General features: G+C 38.8%; 1 protein-coding gene across 6 annotated transcripts in view; it reads left to right on the top strand.

Annotated features, from left to right (window-relative positions):
• The window catches only part of vps13b (vacuolar protein sorting 13 homolog B), a 457,366-nt gene that overhangs the window by 159,715 nt on the left and 275,597 nt on the right, over positions 1-22,054 (top strand). For all 6 annotated transcript variants that reach the window (XM_088326330.1, XM_088326329.1, XM_088326331.1 and 3 more), the window contains 3 exons: positions 7,504-7,738; positions 9,275-9,492; positions 17,794-17,997. In XM_088326330.1, coding sequence (XP_088182456.1) covers positions 7,504-7,738; positions 9,275-9,492; positions 17,794-17,997 — 657 coding nt within the window. The remainder of the gene's footprint in view (positions 1-7,503; positions 7,739-9,274; positions 9,493-17,793; positions 17,998-22,054) is intronic.

Raw genomic sequence — 22,054 nt, 5'->3', positions numbered from 1 at the left:
ACTTAGTTATTTTGATACTAGGCTAATATAGATACATACAGATTGTGTTGCATTCATTATAAGGGCTATCACTTTTTGCAACATTGGACAAATTTGTTTTGTTTTTGATTTTTTTTTTCCAATACGGTTCAACATTTAGGGTTTCCGTTTCCTGCTTTAAGGGATCAAGAAGTCAAAGTTTGTTGGCAATAGAAAGCATGTTCCTCTGCCTTTTGGGCCCGTAGTCGATCCAGGCTTTTTTTTTTGACATGATGGCTTTTAGAGTAACTTAGAATTAAAAAGAAAACAAAAAGTGCTTACGTAAAGAACAGGTTAGAGAGCAACGTTATCGACTCGAAGGCAGACGCAGGCAGAAAAGCAGTGGGGCGGCTGCTAAGCCAATCAGAGTGTAGAACACAATGTACGGTGAAAATCTTTGCAGTAGCAAAACTGTGATAAGTAAACGGCGATCCAGCAAGGGGTCACCGTAATTGGCAATTATTCTGAGAAGAATCAAAGCTTGGTTTAAGATAATGTAATACTAAATGTCATCTAATTTTTCAACATCGTGATATTTCATAGAAACCTGCCAATGTTTCTTACCCAAGCTTTATTTTTACTTTATTTTTTTAAATACTATACAATGCTGTGTGACACAAAAAAATAAGTTTTATGGAATAAATATTTTCCTCACAGAAATTCACACCTTAAAACACGCTATTTTACAAAAAAATATGTTCTTAAATACATACACTACTTGAAAATATTTTTGGGGAAACTCTTTAGATTCTCTGATGACCCCAAGACCATTTCACCTGGAACTATGCAAATCAAGGTCTGATGTGTCTGTTCTAACTCATTCAGAGCTCTAGGGTCGAGTCTTGTACACTTTACTCTGGAGAATAAAAAGAAAAGAAAATAGCAAACGTATTTTCCTGACTATCTAGAGAAAGGTTGCCGGGTCTTGAGATTATACAGTTAACAGTTCTCACAGTGATTGCTGCGTGGTATGTGATGTCGCTCCATTCTGTTGAAGGCAGGTTTGTTGAACGTGGGAAAAAATGTTCACTTTGGGCGTAGTAAATAATGATATATGCATTTGGTGATTCACAGTGACTGAGTCTGCAATAATCAATGGTTACTAATATGGCAAAATTGACTTGTTTAGGGTCATTATCACACAGTCTAGCCACCTCCATCATCTAATAGGCTAATATGAGCTTAAAATAGTCATTTAGTTCTGGTTTGCCCTCTATTTGTTTCATTAGTTTTTATTTGTATTTAGTATACATTTTCTTTTGAGGTATATTTTCTGTAATAATGTCCCTCTTCACAGGAAATCCCCATTTTGGTGAAGGACCACAAATTCCGCTTGTGATTATACAGGCCATCTTCCCATGCCCATATCCGTTTAAGTATTTACATTTGTGCTGCGGCTTCCTCTCGAGTGGGAGCAGTTCTGGTAGAATCAGATAACTATATATACAAAGACTACAAGGGAAAATGATACCTAAGTCAGGGAATACACTGTCAATGCCGCACACTGACAGGAAGTTAAAGGGGTATTTTGTTGGTGGTAGTGGAAGTGGTTGCAGAAGACTTTCACATGTGGTTGGAGTTGTAACACTATCTGATGGAGTAAAGAATTGATTAGGAATAAAATAAAGCAGAACATACCACAAATAGGCAAAACATTTTAATCTTTGTGATGCGACTCCAGCTTTTAGGGGGACAGGTCAGGCAGAGATGTTAACTGTTGGAGACGCTCAGAGAAAGATGCATTTCAATTGCCAAAGCCACCAACTGCATATAATTCTGAATGTTTTGTTCATATGGCACTTTTGTATTTATTCTTTAAAGACTTGTAAATGCGTTGGTTGTGATTCATAATCTAGATTGAATGGATGAAAGATCAAAGTCTATTAGAATCCTACCTTTTTGAAGTCCCAAAATAGTGGGATCAGTGCCTAATTCCAGAGGATAAGCAGTAGTCGCCTCTGAAATAACCTGAAGACTGTCATTCAAGCATGTATTGAAGTTTTAAGTCTACTTTAGAGTTTAACAGAATTGTAGTTTCCTGTTTGAGTTGCTTTATACGAGTAGTCAGATAATTGTTTACTATTCTTGCTTGTCGAACAACTCATATGCTCTAAAGTCGGAATCCTTTTTTTGTTTTCCCACATTATTTTCAAAGGGAAAGAAATCTGGACAGCTGGTAGGCCAATCAAACACTTCTAATCGCATTTAACATTGTGATTAAGGAAATGTCACAAAAGGTGAACATTGTTTTGCATAATGTGTGCATATATATTTAGTGCACTGTCAGTTCAGGTCTCTGGGAGAAAACTGTTTTCTTCACAATTATCAAGTATGTACGGTTAAAATCTCATTTCTTTAAATCGTTGACGTCCTAATTAGTCATTGTCCCTCAAGTGTTTGTAGGACTCTGTCCCGGGGTAACTGTCTCTTTTGAAGTCAAAAAGTAAATGGTTTTAGTGTAATTTATTATTTATTGGAAGCCAGGCTCTTAGGAGTTTAGGTCTTCAGGAAATTAAAGTAGGAGTGTGTCCTTTGCAGTAATGTTTTCGTAGTTGAGCGTAGGCACGTGTGACTTTCTGTGGATTTGGTTGCTTTTAAGACTCTCGCTTTTGAATGGCAATGGAAGCAAGAGGACTCGATATGCTCAGTCACTGATATCTTGTCTCTCATTAGACGCAATAGTCAATTTAAATAAAACATTTCATCGCTCGCCTGTTTTCTTAGTTTTATTTCATTGCATATGGGTAGTAGTAGTAACTGTGAGAGACTGAGAAGTAAATCATCCCTGCTCTTCCATATAACATTATACTCTTGCACATGCACAACTGTACTATCATGCAAACACAGTCACACGCATGCGAAAACACCACTGTAGTCTCTCATACACACTACACTCACTTACACATAGCACTATGATCTCATACATACACTACTATCCTCTCTCACACAAACTACTAAACTATCATACACATACGAGACCACACACTACAATATTTTCACACAAATACAACTCTACTCTCACACTCTTAAGCTATGCTCCCACACTTACTACTCTAGACTTTAACACTCGCTAGTATACTCTCTCACAAACACTACATTACTCCCACACAGTATTCTATAGACTTTCACACTCACTGCCATACTCTCACACACGCTCCACTATTCTTTCCAACTCACCATTAAAATTGATATTACCATAGTTTTCACACCTAATGTAATGATCATTTCAGTATTATTTTACTTTGGGTAAATTTGGTAACCATAGCGATGCACACTGATCTGTGTGTACCTGTTTTTTTTCTCGACGTCAAACTGGAGTTTGTCCAGGTATGGTAGTATGTTTTATAGTATTTTGCATGGGAGAATAATAATGTGTGTATGACCCGACTGAGGATAAGCGGTGCAGATAATGGATGAATGGATGGATGGATGACAGTATAGTAGTATCTGTAAGAGAGTATAGCAGAGTTTGGGCATGTGTATGACTGTGTCTGTATAAGAGTATAGTTGTGCCTGAGTGAGAGTAAGATGTTATATGCGTAGCAAGTATGCTTTATTTCTCAAACGGCCTCTCATAATATTCTATGTGCTTTACAAATTCTATCAATTAACCTCTGAAGAACAGAATACTGGAGATGTTTTTTTAACTAGTTGTTTATATCTTTAATTTTTGCATTTGTATTTCCATTTTATTCTGAACCATGCTTGACAGATTTGCAGAACACAGTGGAGCAATTTACTCTCAACTTTTTGTGTGTGCCCATTTCTAATTTTAGAATATTCCTTTAGCATCACTTAGAAATCCTGCCCTTCCACAGGTTTGCCTTCAAGCAATTATTAATTTTCCACTATTATGTTATGGGTGAAAGACAAATATGTGCCCCTGCTCTGGAGTGTAGTTTCATGTGGCAGCTGTGTGCATCACGCCCATCACATCTGATGGAACAAACCTTCGGTCATCCTGGCATCCATCCTTTCTTTTCCTGACATTGTGCGTGCTTTCGCTCTCAGAAAACATAACCAAGCTGACGTGCCCGTCAACTAATGCTGACCATACAGGCTAACTTCTTCCATTATTTTGTTAATTGGCTCGTTACGGATTTTTTAAACATAATTGTGGGTAATACCGTACTTGACTCGGCTCAACCTCAAGCGAACTGATTTACCTTTGGTTGATGGGCAAGGCCCTCACGTCCATTCTCTAGTCCAGTGGTGTCAAACATACGGCCCGCGAGCCTGTCTAGGCCAGCCAACGAACTGAATCCGGCCCACAAGACAACACTAAGAGAAGTGCAAGATGAAAATGTCAGTTTGATGTCACCAAAACCAGGCACCACTTACAAATTCTCTCTATCTTTCCCTCTGTCCCTAATTATTTTTCTTTACCTCTCTCTCCTTGCCTCTTTCTTTCTCACCATTCTTTCTTTCTTCCTTCCTTCTAGTCCTCCCCGAGTTCAAATGAGTTTGACACCCCTGCTTTAGTCAATGTGCATAGGGCCAGCGACATACATTATTGTTTTTACTGTTCATGCAAATATGTAATTACTGTATTTTTTAACCTATAAATATAAGGCACACCCCCTATAATATTTTTTTTGTCATATTTTTAATACATAAGGCAGTAACAGCTATTGTCTGTATTTGTGGTTTATTTTAAATCATTCCATGAGTACCGTGGATCAAAATCGCAAAATATCATATGCAATGGTAATCAAACCCAAATAATGGCAGTGGAATCTCGTACACTTTACCTCTAGACTGCGAGGGCCATGCATTACATATGAAAAAGCTTTTGCGGTTATCCAATTATCACTCTGTTTTTATTCATGGTGCGATCAACACTGATTTGGATATTGCATTCCTACAGGTTAAATTCTCTTTCCAATTTCCAAGTCTTCACTTGTGCGTCAATAACCTCCCAGTTCAATATGTATATTCACGTAAAATAGCTTGTGTAGTATTTTGTTGAAAGACATTCTGTTTTCTCTATTCTCTAATATGCGTTGGTGAAAAAGTGGAGAGCGTGCACTATGCAAATCAGCGTTTTTCATCTGTGAGTATAAATGGCATGATACACAGATAAGTGCTAATGCTTTTTCCTAAGTCATCTGCACTACTGGTGGTCTAGTGAAAAAGTGCTGGGGTTCTCACTGCCATTCCTCTGGTTTAATTCCTGTTGTATGCATTGTTTTGCATTAAGGTACGTGATGTTTATAAATTTCAATCATCAGATCTATCATTGCACAATCATTGCCTGAATGTGGTAATATACAATAAAATCTTGTGTGAGATACCTTGTATGGTCACACATACCTATAATTACTGCATGCATTTGCAATCTTATTCACACAGGTATGCCTTTTCAATCTGATCCACCATATTTTGTGGTATCTAAGGCGCACTTTCAAATATGGCCAAATAGGGTTTCTAGGCGAGCCTTGTAGTCCGGAAAATATGATACTCTTAACACAAGAACGGGCTTGCCTAAGGCTTTTCCAAACATATTTTCTTTCCCTTGCACACTTTTCCCTGTTGATATGTATTTTCAGTCTTTGCTCACAATACGTCTTCATGGACTTTTCCATATGAAATCCTGAGGAGAGTTCTATATGCCAAGCTTTGATCTTGACAAAAGAACTGATGCACATTCGGGTTAGATGACAGAGTGAGATGGATATAGAGTCAATTGGGGAAAAAGGATGTCAGTGGTTTGGCCCTGTTTAACCCAATGATTTATTTGTAGCGTTCTGACCTCAGCCTATTACTTGCGTTGAATCCGTCAGCTCTGGTCAGGTCTCTCAGGTTTGTTCGGAAAGTGCATGTTTCCCTCTCAGTGCTTGGGAGTGAGACACAAGTCAAACATGAGACCACAGTCGATTCGTGGCGTTTTCTGAGGTAAACCACAGTGACCTGTTGTTAACAGTAGTTCGGAAAAGAGTGAATAATACCCAGTCTGCTTCGGGGGTTTTCAAAAATCAGATTCATGATTTTTCAGTTGAAATGGTTAGGTTTATTCAATAGGCATGAATTATAAAGTAATGACCTTATTGCATTGTCACGTTGATTGATGCAAGAAACAACTGGATTTGAAAAAGATTTCCACATGAACCCCAAATAAGTCAGTTGCTTTAGTCACATTGTGTTTTTTTTTCCAATATTTGTAATATGTTCATTTTTTTTTTTAAGTTTCTGGGTTACATTTTGTGTCATACAAATGTCTAAAATCTCTGCAGTCTCATGCTGAGAACACCACCACCATTTTTTTCGTGTGCTTTCAAGAGAACCTGATGCATTCACTCCATGTTGTGGAGTGGACCTTTGGCCATGTGTTAAATAGACAAGATTCCATTCCATCATCATGCAATTTGCCAAAAATCTTACCTTTGTCGGGGATGAATAAAGTATCTATCTAATTTATGGCATCACGGTTCAAGAGATCCTTCACAGAAGCGAACATGCCAAGGACTAGGAATACATTGCCTTAATCTTGTCCAACACTGGCTATTTTTTGGTACATTTAAATATCAATAGATCTGAGTCACAAATTGAAATGCATACCAATACATAATAATGAAAACATTTCAAAATAACAATTCCAAATTAATTGTCCTTAAAATTCTACCTCCTCATGAGATCGTGCTTCTCTTGAAAGGTCCATCTTGAAAATGGCTTTGCAAGTATATCTGCGATCAAATCATTTTTGCCATCTTTTTCAGCCAAAGTGGGTTAACATTTTTCACATGACATATTTTTAACATATTTAACTTAAGAAACTGTATGATGTAGCTTGGATCTGCATAGAGTTGCTTTCGCTTAAAGTGTCCCTTATTCTTGTAGTTTAAAGGCGGTTTGCACCATTATTTTTGTGCATTACCGCCACCTGTCACATTCAACATGAGGCCTTTTAGCTGGCTTTACTGCCGCCATATCAGGATGTGATTGGCTATTGCAACTAATAGCTACATGCGTCATTCACTTGTAGTGCTCAGACACCAGCACGGTTGATTCTGAAGGCTTTTGGCAGATTTCAAATAGGCCATCAACACAGGCTACCTGAATTACTATACGATAAGAACTCTGACCTTAAACTACTGGAAAGAGTGTAACCAAATGGATAAAATAAATTATGAAAAGTCAAAAATATTGAGTACTATTATAAACATTTATTATATACTTTGGAAAATATATTTCAATCAAAATTAACTTTTGTTACAATTATGCTAATGATTTCTGGTTATGTTAGGCTAGCAGAGAAGGCTTTACTGGCCCTGACAGCTCAACACTAGTGAAGTGTAAGCACCTATGCCTTTTTTTAAATTATTAGTAACTTACACTTGCTTAATCTATTTCAATAGCATTTGAATATTCCCAGAAATATACATTTTGCCGTGGACCATGGTTTAATGGATACTATTTATGTCCTGCTGTAAAGTTGGATGCTACCTCATGGTAATGAGTTTGTGTTCCACTGTGTTTTCTCTCCAGTTGGAGGTGCAATCTTGTTGTGTGTTCCTGCCCAATGACAGCCTTCCTTCACCAAGCACTATCATCTTTGGTGACATTCCGGGTACAGTGCGTAGCTGGTACCACAACCAAGCATCCATGCCAGGAACCCTTGTGGTCTGCCTACCTCAAATCAGTGTCCTCAGTGCCGGGCACAAGTACATGGAACCAGTGCAGGAGCTCCCTTTTGTTGTATCCAAGCCCATCTTAGAAGAAGGTAGGTTTTCAAATTTTATAAAAACTGTTTTAGTACGTCAAACTAACATTTTAATTTATAAAATGTTATTGAAACGACTAACCACTCATTATAAAAACAGTTCAAGTTGTAATGTGTGATATGGATACATTTAATATAAAGGCATGCATGTATTTTTAGGTTTTACAAACACATCAAACTTTTAGCCCTGAGCTGTTTTATGGGGATTCATCATCATTATGGCCTTTTCATCACCAAACAAACCTTTGACCGTATAGTACTCATTTACCATGACAAAAGACAAACAAACTTAAGTAGACTGGCTTTGAGAGATAGAGATTCTTGCACATATGGTCTGCACACCTGGCAAAGTTGACATACGCTCTGAAAGTCCAGCAGTGTTTTTTCCTTAAAATAACAAAAGTGGGGGGCACCAGACTTTTTTTTTCTTCATGCTCCACTGACATCAGAACTGGGCATGTACAAATTTTAAAAATCTAAGAGAAAAAAAGGCAACAAAAACAGTGACATCAGTAGTCTTGGCAATATTGCTGGTAAAAGGTTTTAGCAATATATTCCAACCCCGTAGAATGTGTGTCAACCGTTCCTTTCAATTCAACGAAGCTATAAGTTCTCTCCTAGTGTGCACCTTGAATTTCACACTTGTCCATCAAATATATGTTTTATTTTACAGTCCAGATTAATATTGTACAATGTTTTCTCAATAGATGGCAGGGGCCAGTTTTCTTACCAACCAATGGCTGCTGGCAACCAAACTCCTTTTTTGGGGGGGGAATAATTTACACACTTACAAACTAATGGCAGATCCCCAAGTTCACTAAAACACCCTCTCACCAGTGGTTGGTGCCTTACAGAAAAAAAGTGATTACAGTGGGACCTCGCTACTTCGCGGTTCGACGTGGTTGGAAAAAAAAATGGCGTTTTTTTTCGGCGGAACGTCAGCGGACACGGGATAAGGCGGCCGGCTGGATGGGACTGGGGAGGAGGGGGGGAGTCGGCGGAGGTCACTCTCGGGCCGCGCGACGGAGCGAGTTCGGCGGACGCGGCGTCACCCTAATAAGGATAAGCGGTGCAGATAATGAGATGAGATTTTTTTTGAGATTTTCACTTTTAGCGGGTGGTTTTGCTCACACTCCATTTCTGGGTAATATCCAAGAGTTGTTTCTTCTCCAGGCATGTTGTTTTGCAAAAATACATTTCCAAATAATTTTGCAAATAAAAACACCAAAATTCAGCACTCTTTTATCGTAAATTCTGCCCCATTGATTTTGATGTTCCTCAATAAGCCACGCCCCCTTCCCGCTCACTATTCAACATTTGGTCAGGAGAATATCAGTAGGGAGAAATTATTGTGTGCTTGAGACGGTGCCTCCGTATCTGTATTCAGTTGTATTTTGCAGGTAGATATAAAAATACTACCCTTCTTCAGTGTAGTGTTCAGTGTTCCAGGATTGTATGTGCTGTCAAAGAACAGAAAATATATCGATGTACGTACTAATTTCATTGTCTTGTTTCTTTGATTTATGAACCCACTAGGTGATGCTTTCCCATGGACAATTAGCCTAGGTCAATTTAGTGTCTACACTCTGCTGGGCCAGCAGCGCAGCCTTAGTCTTCTGGAACCAATGGGATGTACCTCCACGCTGGCAGTCACATCACATAAGTCGCCAAACTGTTCGGAAGGAAGGCCCTCCTTTGTTGTCTGCCTCCATGTTGATTTGCAGCCTGTCCGTGTCAAGTGCTCCAATCCTCAGGTCTGTCATAAATTTCTCAAATATCTTGAGTGTCGCTTCCAGCATCCTCATGTTGTTCATTTCAAGACTCTATACTTACCAGTAGCTGTGACCTACGCTATGTAACTTCTTGGCAGGGAATTTGGAACACACGCGAGATGTATACTACTTACTTCACAATTCCCAGATCCTTTAACCACCTGAGTTTGTGGGGCACCACTTCCTGTGGTGTGTCTTGGTCAAGTACATCATGGTGGCGTCCATCCTTCCCCTGGCCGAACTACTTACTCACTTACACTTTTCATTTCATTCTCTGTAAAATTGACAATGACCTCGTAACAGAGATTTTTGGGCTCAAAAATGTTAGTATCGTAAGTACAATTTACGATAATTATACAACGCATTGAATAGTTAAAATTGTCTAATCCACAGTGCTGTATTTTGCATCACTAATCACATTTGCTAACTTCAGTGAGCGTCCCCCCTATATTTTTAAAGTCTGCTGCCATTACGAGCGCAAACCACTAATTGATATTAGCTGTTCTTGGGACTCACAAATCATCAAAGAAAATTCCCCTTTTGCTTCCAATGTGCATCTAATGGGAAATTTGGTCCCACAAGTAGCACTTCTGGCTTTGCCCGTGTTTTCGTCTTTCTGCTTGCTTGTTTTAATACGGTTGCAGTGAGTTCGAAATTATTGCTAAATATAGCGACAGATTCATTAATAAGCCAGTCCAATAGATGTTGTTGCTCTTACTCGTAGATGATGCAGAATTGCGAAGATTCAATGAAAGCATCAATTTCTAAGAGAAAGGCCTGGATGTTTTAAAACATTGGTTCTCGTCTGAATTGAAGACCCACCGTTCCACCCTAATGACAGTTTTTTTTACGGCCCACGTTAGCCTATAAGGGCCTGTACTAATAAATCGGAGAGCGCCTCCTTTAGCTCTGAATATGTTTAGCCAGTAGTAACCGATTCAAATGATGATTAACACATTGGTTAGCAAATGCAATTCTGAACAGAACGATACACAGATATTAACTGTGAATTCAAATTAGACCCCTAAATAAATGTGTTTAATGCCATTCGTGATTCATTTTTACGCACCGTTATTGCATACAAGTGTGCAAAATAATTGACTTCTGGCAAGAGAAATCAAACATTGACAACTATTTTAAAATGTTTGAAGGATTTACCAATGTAAAATACACAGTTGCAGAGATTTTATAGCTGTAAACTGATCGTCTCCAAAATGGCCACTTTTAGAAATGCCTAAGGGGCCGGTCACACAGCCGTTTGCGGCTGAATCACGGCTAAAATTTTGCGTTTTTTTTTTGCCCGTGGTTGCCCGCAATGGAAAATGCGCAAAATTGGCCAACCCGCTGTTCATCGGTGGTATGCCCGCAAAACAGACGCCGGCGACTGTTCCGCTTCCTCATCGCGTCATTTCTGCGTCATTTTCTCGTGTGGACCACGGGTATAAAAGCTCCCGAGCCGGTGTTGTGCCCAAATCCGACTCCTACTCCTCTGCTGCGATCGCTTTTGACTTTTTCATCCGCGTTAACAAACGCATTTTGTAGAATACGATCGCACTTTATTGTTTAAATAAACGCGTTATATAGACTAGGATCTCCCAATTGTTATAATTAGCTCGCTTTATTGTTTTAATAAGCGTTTTATATAGAATACGATCGCTTTTGTTGAAAGCGCAGAAGAATGCGCGTTCACGCGAGGGGGGAGGATTTACCGTTCGATTACGTTCACAACAAAAACAAAGACGGAATGGTTTAAGTTGTATTACATTCCCAACAAATGCAAGACGAAGTGGTTTTGGTTATATGTTCGCCATTACATTCCCTAAAAGTGAGATAAAACGAGATAAAAGTGGTTGTAGTAGCGAGGGGATGCAAATCTCGGCAGGGATGCATTTCTCGGATAACACCGGGCTGTAGAAATCATAACCGCTCAAGACACAGTCCCGTGAAGACCAAGATTTCAAGCTATGGCATCATTTTTATTTTATTATCTTGAAAAGAAATGTCAAGAAATAGAAATGGATTAAGACGAGGTCACTACGCTGACGGGGATCCATGTTCACCCCCTTGACGTCTCGAGCACAACTGACGTGTGCTCGGCAAATCACGCTGTATATACGCGGAGAAAGGCGTTTGACTGTCACACGCGTAACACGCTAATTTCACGTAATAACACCGCGATACAGGCGCAGAACATGCTATTACCATGCTCCACCCACGATAACCCGCTGAAATTTCCCGTCCTACCCATGTGTAACCACGCCCTGGCCGCGGCCAGAGCACGTCGTTCCGGGTCATTTCCGCGTCATTACCTCGTGTTGACCACGTGTGCGGCACGCGGTTTAACACGTGCTCAAACTTTTGAGCAGCTCAAAAGTAAAGCACTGCTGTATCTCGTCTATATGGCGGTCTCAAAACGTCCAACAGCGCCCAACAGCATCTGCTTCACGGCCAGAAATTTCTGACCGTGGTCCAGCCTCGATACGCCCGCGCTCTAGAGAATTGAGAAGCGCAAAACTTTTTCGCGCTGCCACCCGCGCGCGAATCTCCGACTGCGTGTTAAGCACTGCTGTATCTCGTCTGTATGGCGATCTCAAAGCGTCCAATAGCGTCCGCCTCACAGGCAGAAATTTCTGGCCGTGATTCAGCCGCAAATGTCTGTGTGACCGGCCCCTAACATACCATTACAAAATTTGTAAAACACAGTGTTTAGTTTAGGTGAGGCTTCAAGCGTTTGTCTCACCTGTTTTCCAGCTAAGCTGCCCATGCTACACTTTTCTGCAGGCATTTGATTGTAAAAGAAAATTTAGTGCCTGATGTCTTGCTTCCTTGAACTATAATCGTGTGTTTTAAATCTTTACATTTTCTGATATGAAATTGCCTGTGGGCAATACTGATAGAAAATAACTTCAGAATTTATTGTTTGTATAGTTATTGTCGCCTCAGTCTTATTTTTAATAACATTTTGTGTTATACTCAAATGTTACTTTGCCTCTTAATTTGTTGGAATATGTATACATTTCTTTACGCTAAGTGGTGCATGCCACTGTCCTGTATTTTTAATAAGGCCAACTGAAATAGTGGCATATTAAGAACAAAAACTCATGTGAGTCTTCCATTGTGTTGACTGTTGTTTCATAGTTGTAATTAAAGGTATAACATGCTAATCAAATTAGCAGTATAAAATATATAGTTATTGGAGCAACATTTTCAGACATCACAATGTATCTGAAGAGTGCAGAAATGAGACATGGTAATGTTGTGTGAAACTGGTGCCAGAATCAAACCGTAGTACGTCATGTGTTGACTGTGAAGAGCTTCTTTGAGCAAGTGTCTGGCGTGCCTATAGTTAGCAGTTCTGGGAATGGCTATTTTGATTTTCTGCTTACTAATATTAAGGCTAATCCACGTGGAAGTCTTTCTTACTAATATTTAGACCTGCTAGATGTATTCCTTACTTATTTTTTCTCCTAATAATGATGTGTCAGACCAAGCAGCCTGAGTAAATCTTAACCAACTTTTTGGAGAGGGTAGGCTGTATCTGAGTGTATTAGTGCCCACTTTGAGACTGGGAGGTCGCTGGTTCGCGCCTCGGCCGAGACATACCTAATTGGTATAATGGCGGCGCCCTCTGTTGGCTGCGGCTGCATCGACTCGCTACAACGGGTCAGGTGTATCGACATTTCGTTCTGTGTACATTGTTACAAAGAATGACAATACAAAGGAAATTATTATTATTATTATTATTATACATATTACTAGAAATATTGTTAGAAAACAGTGCATATATTAACTGCATTGTTTCTTAAGCCGCAGGGTTGAAAGCAGGGCAAAAAAGTAGCAGCTTGTAGTTCGAATTTTACTTTGTGTGAGTTTATATATACATATATTTATATATATATATATATATATATATATATATATATATATATATATATATATATATATATATACTACCGTTCAGAAGTTTGGGGTTGCTTAGAATTGTCATTATTTTTTTTGAAGGAGATAACAATAAACTAATGAGAAATACACCCCATACATTTTACACATTGTAAATTACTATTTTAGCTACAAGTGTCTGTTTTTAAATGAAGTATCTTCATAGTTACATAGAAGCCCATTTCCTGCAACCAGCACTCTAGTGTTCCAATAGTGCATTGTGTTGGCTAATCGCGTTAGAATCCTAACTCATGATTAAAATCCCCTTGTGCAATAATGGAGAAAGTTGAGCTGGTTAGGGCATCAGAATCTAGATTGTATCTGGAGCGTCACATTAGTCCGTGTCAATACATATTTCGAATGCCCCTAAAAAAAAAATATATATATATATATATATATATATATATATATACTGTATCTAAAGATATATGTATATATATATATACTGTATCTAAAGATATATGTATATATATATATACTGTATCTAAAGATATATGTATATATATATATACTGTATCTAAAGATGTATGTATATATACACTGTATCTAAATATATATGTATATATACACTGTATCTAAATATATATGACTGTATATATATATATATATATATATATATATGTATGTATGTATATATTTGAAACTCGACAGACTATCCTGTGTCTAGGTAATTAAAGCTATTCCATGCGTGAAATTTCCCAGAAACTGAAGATCTCCTACAACGATATGTACTACTTTCTTCAGAGAACAGCCCAAACAGGCTCTAACTAGTATATTGGCAAGATGACAAGTACATGAGTCTCTAGTTTGAAAAATATGTCCTCATTTAGCAGCTAGGTTAAATAGCAGCTGCAAAACACCAGCGTCAACATCTACAGTGGAGAGGCTTCTCCAAGATAGATAGATAGATAGATAGATAGATAGATACTTTGTTCATCCCCGAAGGGAAATTCACATTTCCAGCAGCATCCCTGAGCTGAGAACAATCGATAACAATCGAAAATAACACGGGAGCTGCTGGAGTGGCTGCCATTCGTGACGGCGCCGGAAGAAAAGATTCAATTTGAATCATGTACAAACAAACAAACAATGCTAGCCTTCAAGGCAGAGTGGCAAATAAAAAGCTATATTTGAGACTGGCCATTTGAGCAACATAACACAGATTGGACAACTTACGTGTTAAAAAAATTGTGACATTTTCATGGGAAACCCAAATTTTTAAACGGTCGTTTTTAAGAAAATTTGCAGTCTCGAAAGAATAAAAAAACTCTCCATGTAAATTGATTGCTACTATTTTCATCGTAGCAAGAGAGATTACAGTCAAGGCTTAGCAGAGAACAGTGTTATTTATTAGCCACGGCAGTCATTCTCTAGCTCTTTTGTGTAGGTCTTGTGTTGAAGTTGATTTACTGTCCTCAGACTGAGTGAATGGCGCATGGTGTCACGTCTCCGTTGCCTGAAGCGCAATCCACGTGCTTGGGTATGGCTGACAGCTGCTGGGTCTGTAGCCGCATGGCTGCCGAGCTAGCATTTGCAGGTCGTCCTCGACATGTTTAAAATGGGCCAGCTGTAATGAATTGGGTTGATTTCCATGTATTTATAGAAAGAGTCGGTTAATATATGTCCTAGCAGGTCCACATGTGTGGGAAGACGAGGAGTTGAGAAAATAAAATTTGTGTTTAAGGTCGTTTCAAGTTATTTCGCATGTTCTTAAAGGTGGGCTGTTACATTTTGGAGGACCTGCACTACTAAAAAAAAATAATTTGGTTGGGTTCAGAAAGAAAAACATTTGAAATCCACAACTTAGTTTTGCTTTTGTGGAGCTAAGTCTAAGCTGAATGCTTTAATAATTGTAAGCATCGCATCATGTACCACCGTTTCTCCTTGTCATGTTTTCCACTCATGTTTTTGGCGTTGTTTAGAGCTAGGGCCTTGAGTGAGCACATGATAAATTTCTCCGAACACTTTGACGCCAAGCCTTCAGTTTCCTTCAGTTTTTCCTCACTGTGGTGACGTTTTTTTAATGGGAAATTGACGAGACAACAGAAGTTCCCTCTGTGGCTAATTGTTTGGCATTTGTGTTGTTATAGATTAAAACCAAAAAGTCTGAATAATAGGGTGGCTGTGCAAACATGTGGTGCCGCTCAAATTATTGCATGTTCAAAATAATAAAAGATTGTGGTTAAACTTGGGCTACTCATCCCTTTACTGCATTTCTTCGAGATGTAACAAGATTTATTGTCACGCAACAAATAAACTGTCAAGCCAGATCAGTGGTAATGACCTCAATTACCCTAAAAGCCTCAGTAGCAGCTGCTGGAGTCAAAATTTGGCGGGTATCTACTTGAATCTGCTTTGAAATTGTAAGTCCTGTGGTATGTTTTGAAGGTTTCATTCACTTAACTGGAACAGGGGTCTGTTCTTTTCCCTTTAAGAGGGTTGCCTTATTCTATTTGAAGTTGCAAAGATGAATGAAATAATAAATGTTCTTTATTGGCATTATACAATAGTACCATACAACAAAATTGGAGGCCTTCTCCTTTCAGTGAAAGAAGTGAGGTAGAGAGCTGCACGATCACACCGGGGATCCCTGGTATGAGCTAAGTCTCCATGTTGAATTAAATACAACAGTCAGTTATGGAGCGTTTTCCCACGAGTTGTAGCTCCAGGTCATCCGTTTCATGGGGAATGGTTCTGTTGTTGGTGAGATGCAGTCTCTGCAATGGTGGCTTGTTTGAGTAGTTACGTAGCTGCAGCTGTAGGCTGGACGTGTGGCATCGCTTTTGCTTCTTCCCCTAATGCCTCCTCCATCTCTTCTAGGACCCGGTAGCAATTACCCCAGTGGTCTCCTGTGGTATGTAGTGGAGTAACAGTGATATATTGGTGGATAGAGTCCAAACACAGACATACAGTGCACCCGGAAAGTATTCACAGCGCTTCACTTTTTCCACATTTTGTTATGTTACAGCCTCATTCCAAATTGTATTAATTTAATCTCTTATCTCAAAATTCTACACAAAATACTCCATTATGACAATGTGAAAACGTTTTTTTTTTTTTTTTACTTTTTTGGAATTTATTAAAAATAGAAAACTAAGAAATCACATGTACATAAGTATTCACAGCCTTTGCTTAATACCTTGTTGATCCACCTTTGGCAGCAAATACTTTTTGAATATGATCCCACAAGTTTAGCACACATATCTTTAGGCAGTTTTGCCCATTCTTCTTTGCAATAAGTCTCAAGCTCAATCAGGTTGGATGGGAGACGTTTGTGCACAGCCATTTTCAAAACTCTCCAGAGATGTTCGATCGGATTCAAGTCTGGACTCTGGCTGGGCCACTCCAGGACATTCACGGAGTGGTTCTGAAGCCAATCTTTTGAGATCTTGGCTGTGTGCTTTGGGTCATTGTCCTGCTGAAAAATGAACCTTCGCCCCAGCCTGAGGTCAAGAGCGCTCTGGAGCAGGTTTACATCCAGGATATCTCTATATATTGCTGCATTCATTTTTCCTTCTATCCTGACTAGTCTGCCAGTTCCTGCTGCTGAAAAACATCCCCACAGCATGATGCTGCCACCACCATGCTTCACTGTAGGGATGGTATTGGCCTGGTGATGAGCGGTGCTTGGTTTCTTCCAAACATGGCGCCTACAGACAGTTCTTTTGACTTCATGCTTGGTGTTTGTGCTCTGACATGCACACTCAACTGTGGGACCTTATATAGACATGTGTGTGCCTTTCCAAATCATGTCCAATCAACTGAATTTACTGCAGGTGGACTCCAATTAAGCTGTAGAAAGATCTCAAGGATGATCAGTGGAAAAAAGATGCACCTAAGCTCAATTTTGAGCTTCATGGCAAAGGCTGTGAATACTTATGTAAATGTGATTTCTTAGTTTTCTATTTTTAATAAATTCAAAAAAAGTAAAAAAAAAAAAAAAAAAAAAAACTTTTTCACATTGTCATAATGGAGTATTTTGTGTAGAATTTTGAGATAAGAGATTAAATTAATACAATTTGGAATGAGGCTGTAACATAACAAAATTGTGAAAAAGTGCAGCGCTGTGAATACTTTCCGGATGCACTGTATAGTTGGTACAGAAAAGGCACGGAATGGGAGAACCAAGAACTACTGCATCCCTGCGCACCAAAGATCATCTTTTGTCTGTGATTTGAGAAAAAAAAACAACATTCAATTAGCCTAATAATGCGACTCATTTCAGTTTGTTTTTAGCATTTTAACCAAACTGTGTGAATTACAGTAAAACTCCCTTATTAATGTGTGGTTTAAAATGTACTGATGCATAAAAAGGTCATTTATACCATTTTTGTCATTTTTCAGGTGCAGCTGTTGCACAAGCTCCTTCTCAGCTGGACATCTACTTGGGCTCGTCTCCAGAAGCATGGCATCTTACGTCAGTTGGCCAACATCCCTGAGGCCTCTACGAGTGCTGCTCCATCCTCTTCAGTACACAGCAGCGCTGGTACTGCCCTGCTTGACACAAGCACCTATAGCCCAACTCCAGATATTGGTTCACCTACTGAGGTTAGTCTTACGGTTACGATCAGTGTTAATATGTGGCAATGCCCCTTTAGGAAAGTATGTTTCAAATTTGCTAGTAGTTTATCTTGGACACTGCATAAATGTCATCGGATAATTTGTTGAAAAATATTCAAGCAAAATGTTCTTGTTTTGTCTGTAGATATTTTTTGTAATACTAAGTCAAAGGTGCTGGACGGAATTTGGAACTTTTTTACTCACAGATGCCATCTTCTGGCTTGTGTCATCATTGCAGTTTCCGTCAAGCTTCTTATCTTGCGCATGTTAGTATGTGTATTTCTTAGGTGTGCTTGAATAAACCTTTCTTTTTTCATATTTTCGGGGGTTTGGGTTGGCTTTTGGACTGCACTTGAAACAGGCCTTTTCTTACTTTTACAATTTTAATGCTTCACTAGCAAAAACTGTGATGAAGAGCATTAGGTCACTTTCCAAAGCCCCTCCACTTTCCTCCTCCCTAATGTGTGCCGCAGCTCGAGCAGTTTTACTAAAAGCAGTCAAGTGCAGTGGGGAAAAAATGATAGGGGCTCTTGGAGCTCATTTGGCCATTGTTAACACATACTTAATCGATAAAATAATCTACATTCAAATTGTTAAGGACTCCTCAAACAACAAATACAACTCATAATAAAACAAATAAATAAATACTCCAAACTTAAAAAAAAAGATTACCTTAAATAGAAGAATAAAGATTTACTTGGCCTACTTACATATGATAGTTGAGGTACCACTTTCTGTGGTGTCTTGGGCAAGTACAGCCTGGCGGTCTATCTCTCTCCAGGCTGGTATTCTGGTCTATTTCCTCCACATGAAAGTTCTTGTTTATCTGGTTACTAGTTGCTGTAAAAGCCCCCTGATCTGATTCAGATACCAAACCATCATCGTCTAGTCTCCGTTGTTTTTCGGTGTAGAGCGTCATTCTTTTCTATAGCGATAAGCCGAACGTATTCTAAATATAAATTTTCACATTTTTATATTTACTATTAATTAATCATTATTTGTCAAATCATTCAAAAAATCTAATTTGCATTTATATATAAATTCGTGTGTGTGTGTGTGTGTGTGTGTGTGTGTGTGTGTGTGTGTGTGAGTGTGGGTGTGGGTGTGGGTGTGTGGGTGTGCAGCTCATAGGCTTCGAAACGGCTGAACCAATTATCGTGAAAATTTACAATTGTACTTTAGTCCTACAGGAGTGTTTTTAGCTAGGTTTTGTGTTAAGGCCCAACGTACCAACAGAATCGATAAACATCTGCTTTTGTGTACGATTGGCTCCGAAACTGCATGCGCCTCTTTGGCATTCCTTCTTGGATCCCTAGCACGATTTTAACAAACCTTCGCCCCAACTACTTCGCCCAAGTAGAATGCCCGGCAAAACCAGGCCCGGCAATACAGGACAATTATGCTTGTATTTAAATTACATACATTATCTGCTCCCTGCCATCTCAGAAAATGAGTCTTATTTTACCATATATATTATTTTTTTCTATTTTACCAGAGAAAAAATACGAAAATTAGGATAGTGTCTTAAATGACAAACATTAGCTGACAATATAACTTTTTTTTTAGCAGTGGCTCTAAAAGAATTAAACTGAACCAAGAACAATGCACAATGTTTAGTGTCACTTTATAAAATGAATAGTGGTAGTGGGGAAACATAATCAGGTAGTCTGCAATGGATGTTGCTAGGACATCAACAGACAATACAGACGTCTTCAAGTTGAAATATAGGTCATAACAACAGGTCCAGTTTACAGCTTCCTGCCCCGAAATCTTGAGAAATGCAGCAGGTTCTAGATAGAGCACATTAGGTCAAAGTGCTGGTACGGTTGCTCGAAATGCATTTACTATGTTCCGCTTGTTTTGGAGGTTTCTCTTCTGTAACGCAGGTAAAACATATTACCAGTTCTCTAGGCAGGTATACAGGATCCTATAACAACATTGGTGAGCTGAATCACCTGTATTGAAGCTGAAAACCTTGTTTAAAAAAAACGTACAGGCCCTCAGGCTTCGAGGATCGAGTTTGCCCAAACTTGATGTAAAAAATCAACCGAACAAACATAGTTATACACTGTACGTGATAGATTGTACATTCATAAAAATGTGAATCCTTATTCATATAGGATGGATTTTGCTTGCCTTTGTGCATGTCTGTCCTTGAAAAATTAAAGAAACAATGAAAAAAATTTATCTGCAACATACCAATTGTAGAACTAAGTTTGAAACTGCCTCAGGCTTATTTGTGAACCCGTCAATGTTTGTTTTGTAGAGCAAAGTATGATTTTTTTGTGGGAGGATGAAAGGGCAACTCCATCAAAATGATGGCCTAGATAAGTGTGTGTTGTTAAGCTGTTGCAACTAGCTTGTGATCCAATGACTATTTGACCAAGTTGAAGCTGTCAGAAACATGTGGCCCACCGGGATCACAGAAACAACATCCTGACACGTAAGAGGCAATAAAGTGGGTCCATGTTCATGTGCATCTGTTTCTGCACTAATTTGAGAGCCATCAACATTTGTTTATCCTTGCATCATTTGTGGAAACAGTGGCAATGCAACAATTTAGTTAGTCCAGGAACGGATTTGGGTGCGAGTCCATAACACAGCCTTAGAGTTCCCTGACAACGTACTTGAAACTGTTTACATAAGGAAAAACATTTGTAGAAGGTTTAAGTCCTGTGAAAGTTGATTTCCTATGTCTCGGCAGCACGTCTTCACCAAGTTGCTCACCCAGTAATTTATTCGTTCCAGTTTAAATTTAGCATGTCGATGGTTACCAATCCAACATAATTGAATTGGATTGTCTATATTGTCATTGATATCAATGTTGTGATACATTGTATGCAACAAGATTAGACATGGCACTCCAGGGTAAACATGATTTTTTTTTTTAAAGAGAAAAAGGATGAAAAACTAGGCAAAAGTATCTACAACGTAGGGCTTAGAGACTGGCCTAAGACATAATAATAGCGCAATGTAAAAGCATAGTGCATCGTAACAATAGTGCAATAGAAATAAGTGCAATAACAAAAATGCCCAAGTAAGTTCCAAGGTATATATTTTCATAGGATTAGGCAATTACATTTAGCAGCAGCAGCAACAACAACAAAAAAGTCACCAGATATGTTTTTTACAGTTTTGCGCTCCTGTTTAAGGTGGCGATGGCCCTGGAGAAGAAGCTGTCTCTGAGCCTGTTTGTCCATATTTGAAGAGATCTAGAGGGCAACTGGTCAAAGAGGTGGAGGCTGGGGTGGGAATAGCAAGCCCCAATGTAACCTGGACTGGGCAGAGAGCAGGAAACATAATTAAGTTAAGGGAAATTCTTAAGCTTTCTTTAAAACATTTTTTTTAAACTTTGTCCGGGTCACAACGTTTTCTCCAATTTCTCAATTACCCGCCTACTGAATTTTAATACATCCTCATAAACTTGGTTGTCATATTTTCCATTTTTATTTTGTATTTTCCCGCAGGCATTGAATAATTCCTGCCCACAGAGCAGTAATCTTCCATTTCACAAAGTCACTTAACCCCCATCCAACCACACCCACCCCACATCTTATTCTGCCAAGGGGAAAATGCTGCCCTCCATCCACCCATCACAACACAAGAGCATGTCATAAGGTCATAAAGTTTACTCTGTGTCAAAATGCGGCAAGATAGTTGGCTTTAAAATCGCTGTGCCTCTATCATCTATTTTTACCGTTTCCATCCGATCAATTTTTTTCTTACCTTAATCATTGCAATCTTATTGAAATACTGAATTAGATCATATGTCGCCCCTTAACAGCAATAACTCACAGACCCATTAAACAAAACCCCATTAAGGTAATTTGGCAACAGACACTGGTAGCCTTTGCATCTTTGTTATTGTTTATCTATGCAATGTCCTTTCACACTGTATCTTCCACCATCCTCACCAGCATACCAGTTTAAATGTTACCTTAACTAATTCAATGCCAAATGTTTTGCCATTGTTTGGTAAAGAACAGTTGAACGTTGCCCAGTTTCTTAGACATACTCGTTTTCCAAACTTCTGAGAAGTTTTTTT

The sequence above is a fragment of the Urocampus carinirostris genome, chromosome 2 (genome assembly GCF_059441175.1).
Source record: "Urocampus carinirostris isolate Australia breed hairy pipefish chromosome 2, RoL_Ucar_1.0, whole genome shotgun sequence".
Classification (NCBI taxonomy): domain Eukaryota; kingdom Metazoa; phylum Chordata; class Actinopteri; order Syngnathiformes; family Syngnathidae; genus Urocampus; species Urocampus carinirostris.
This window is presented reverse-complemented; position numbering and strand designations above follow the sequence as displayed.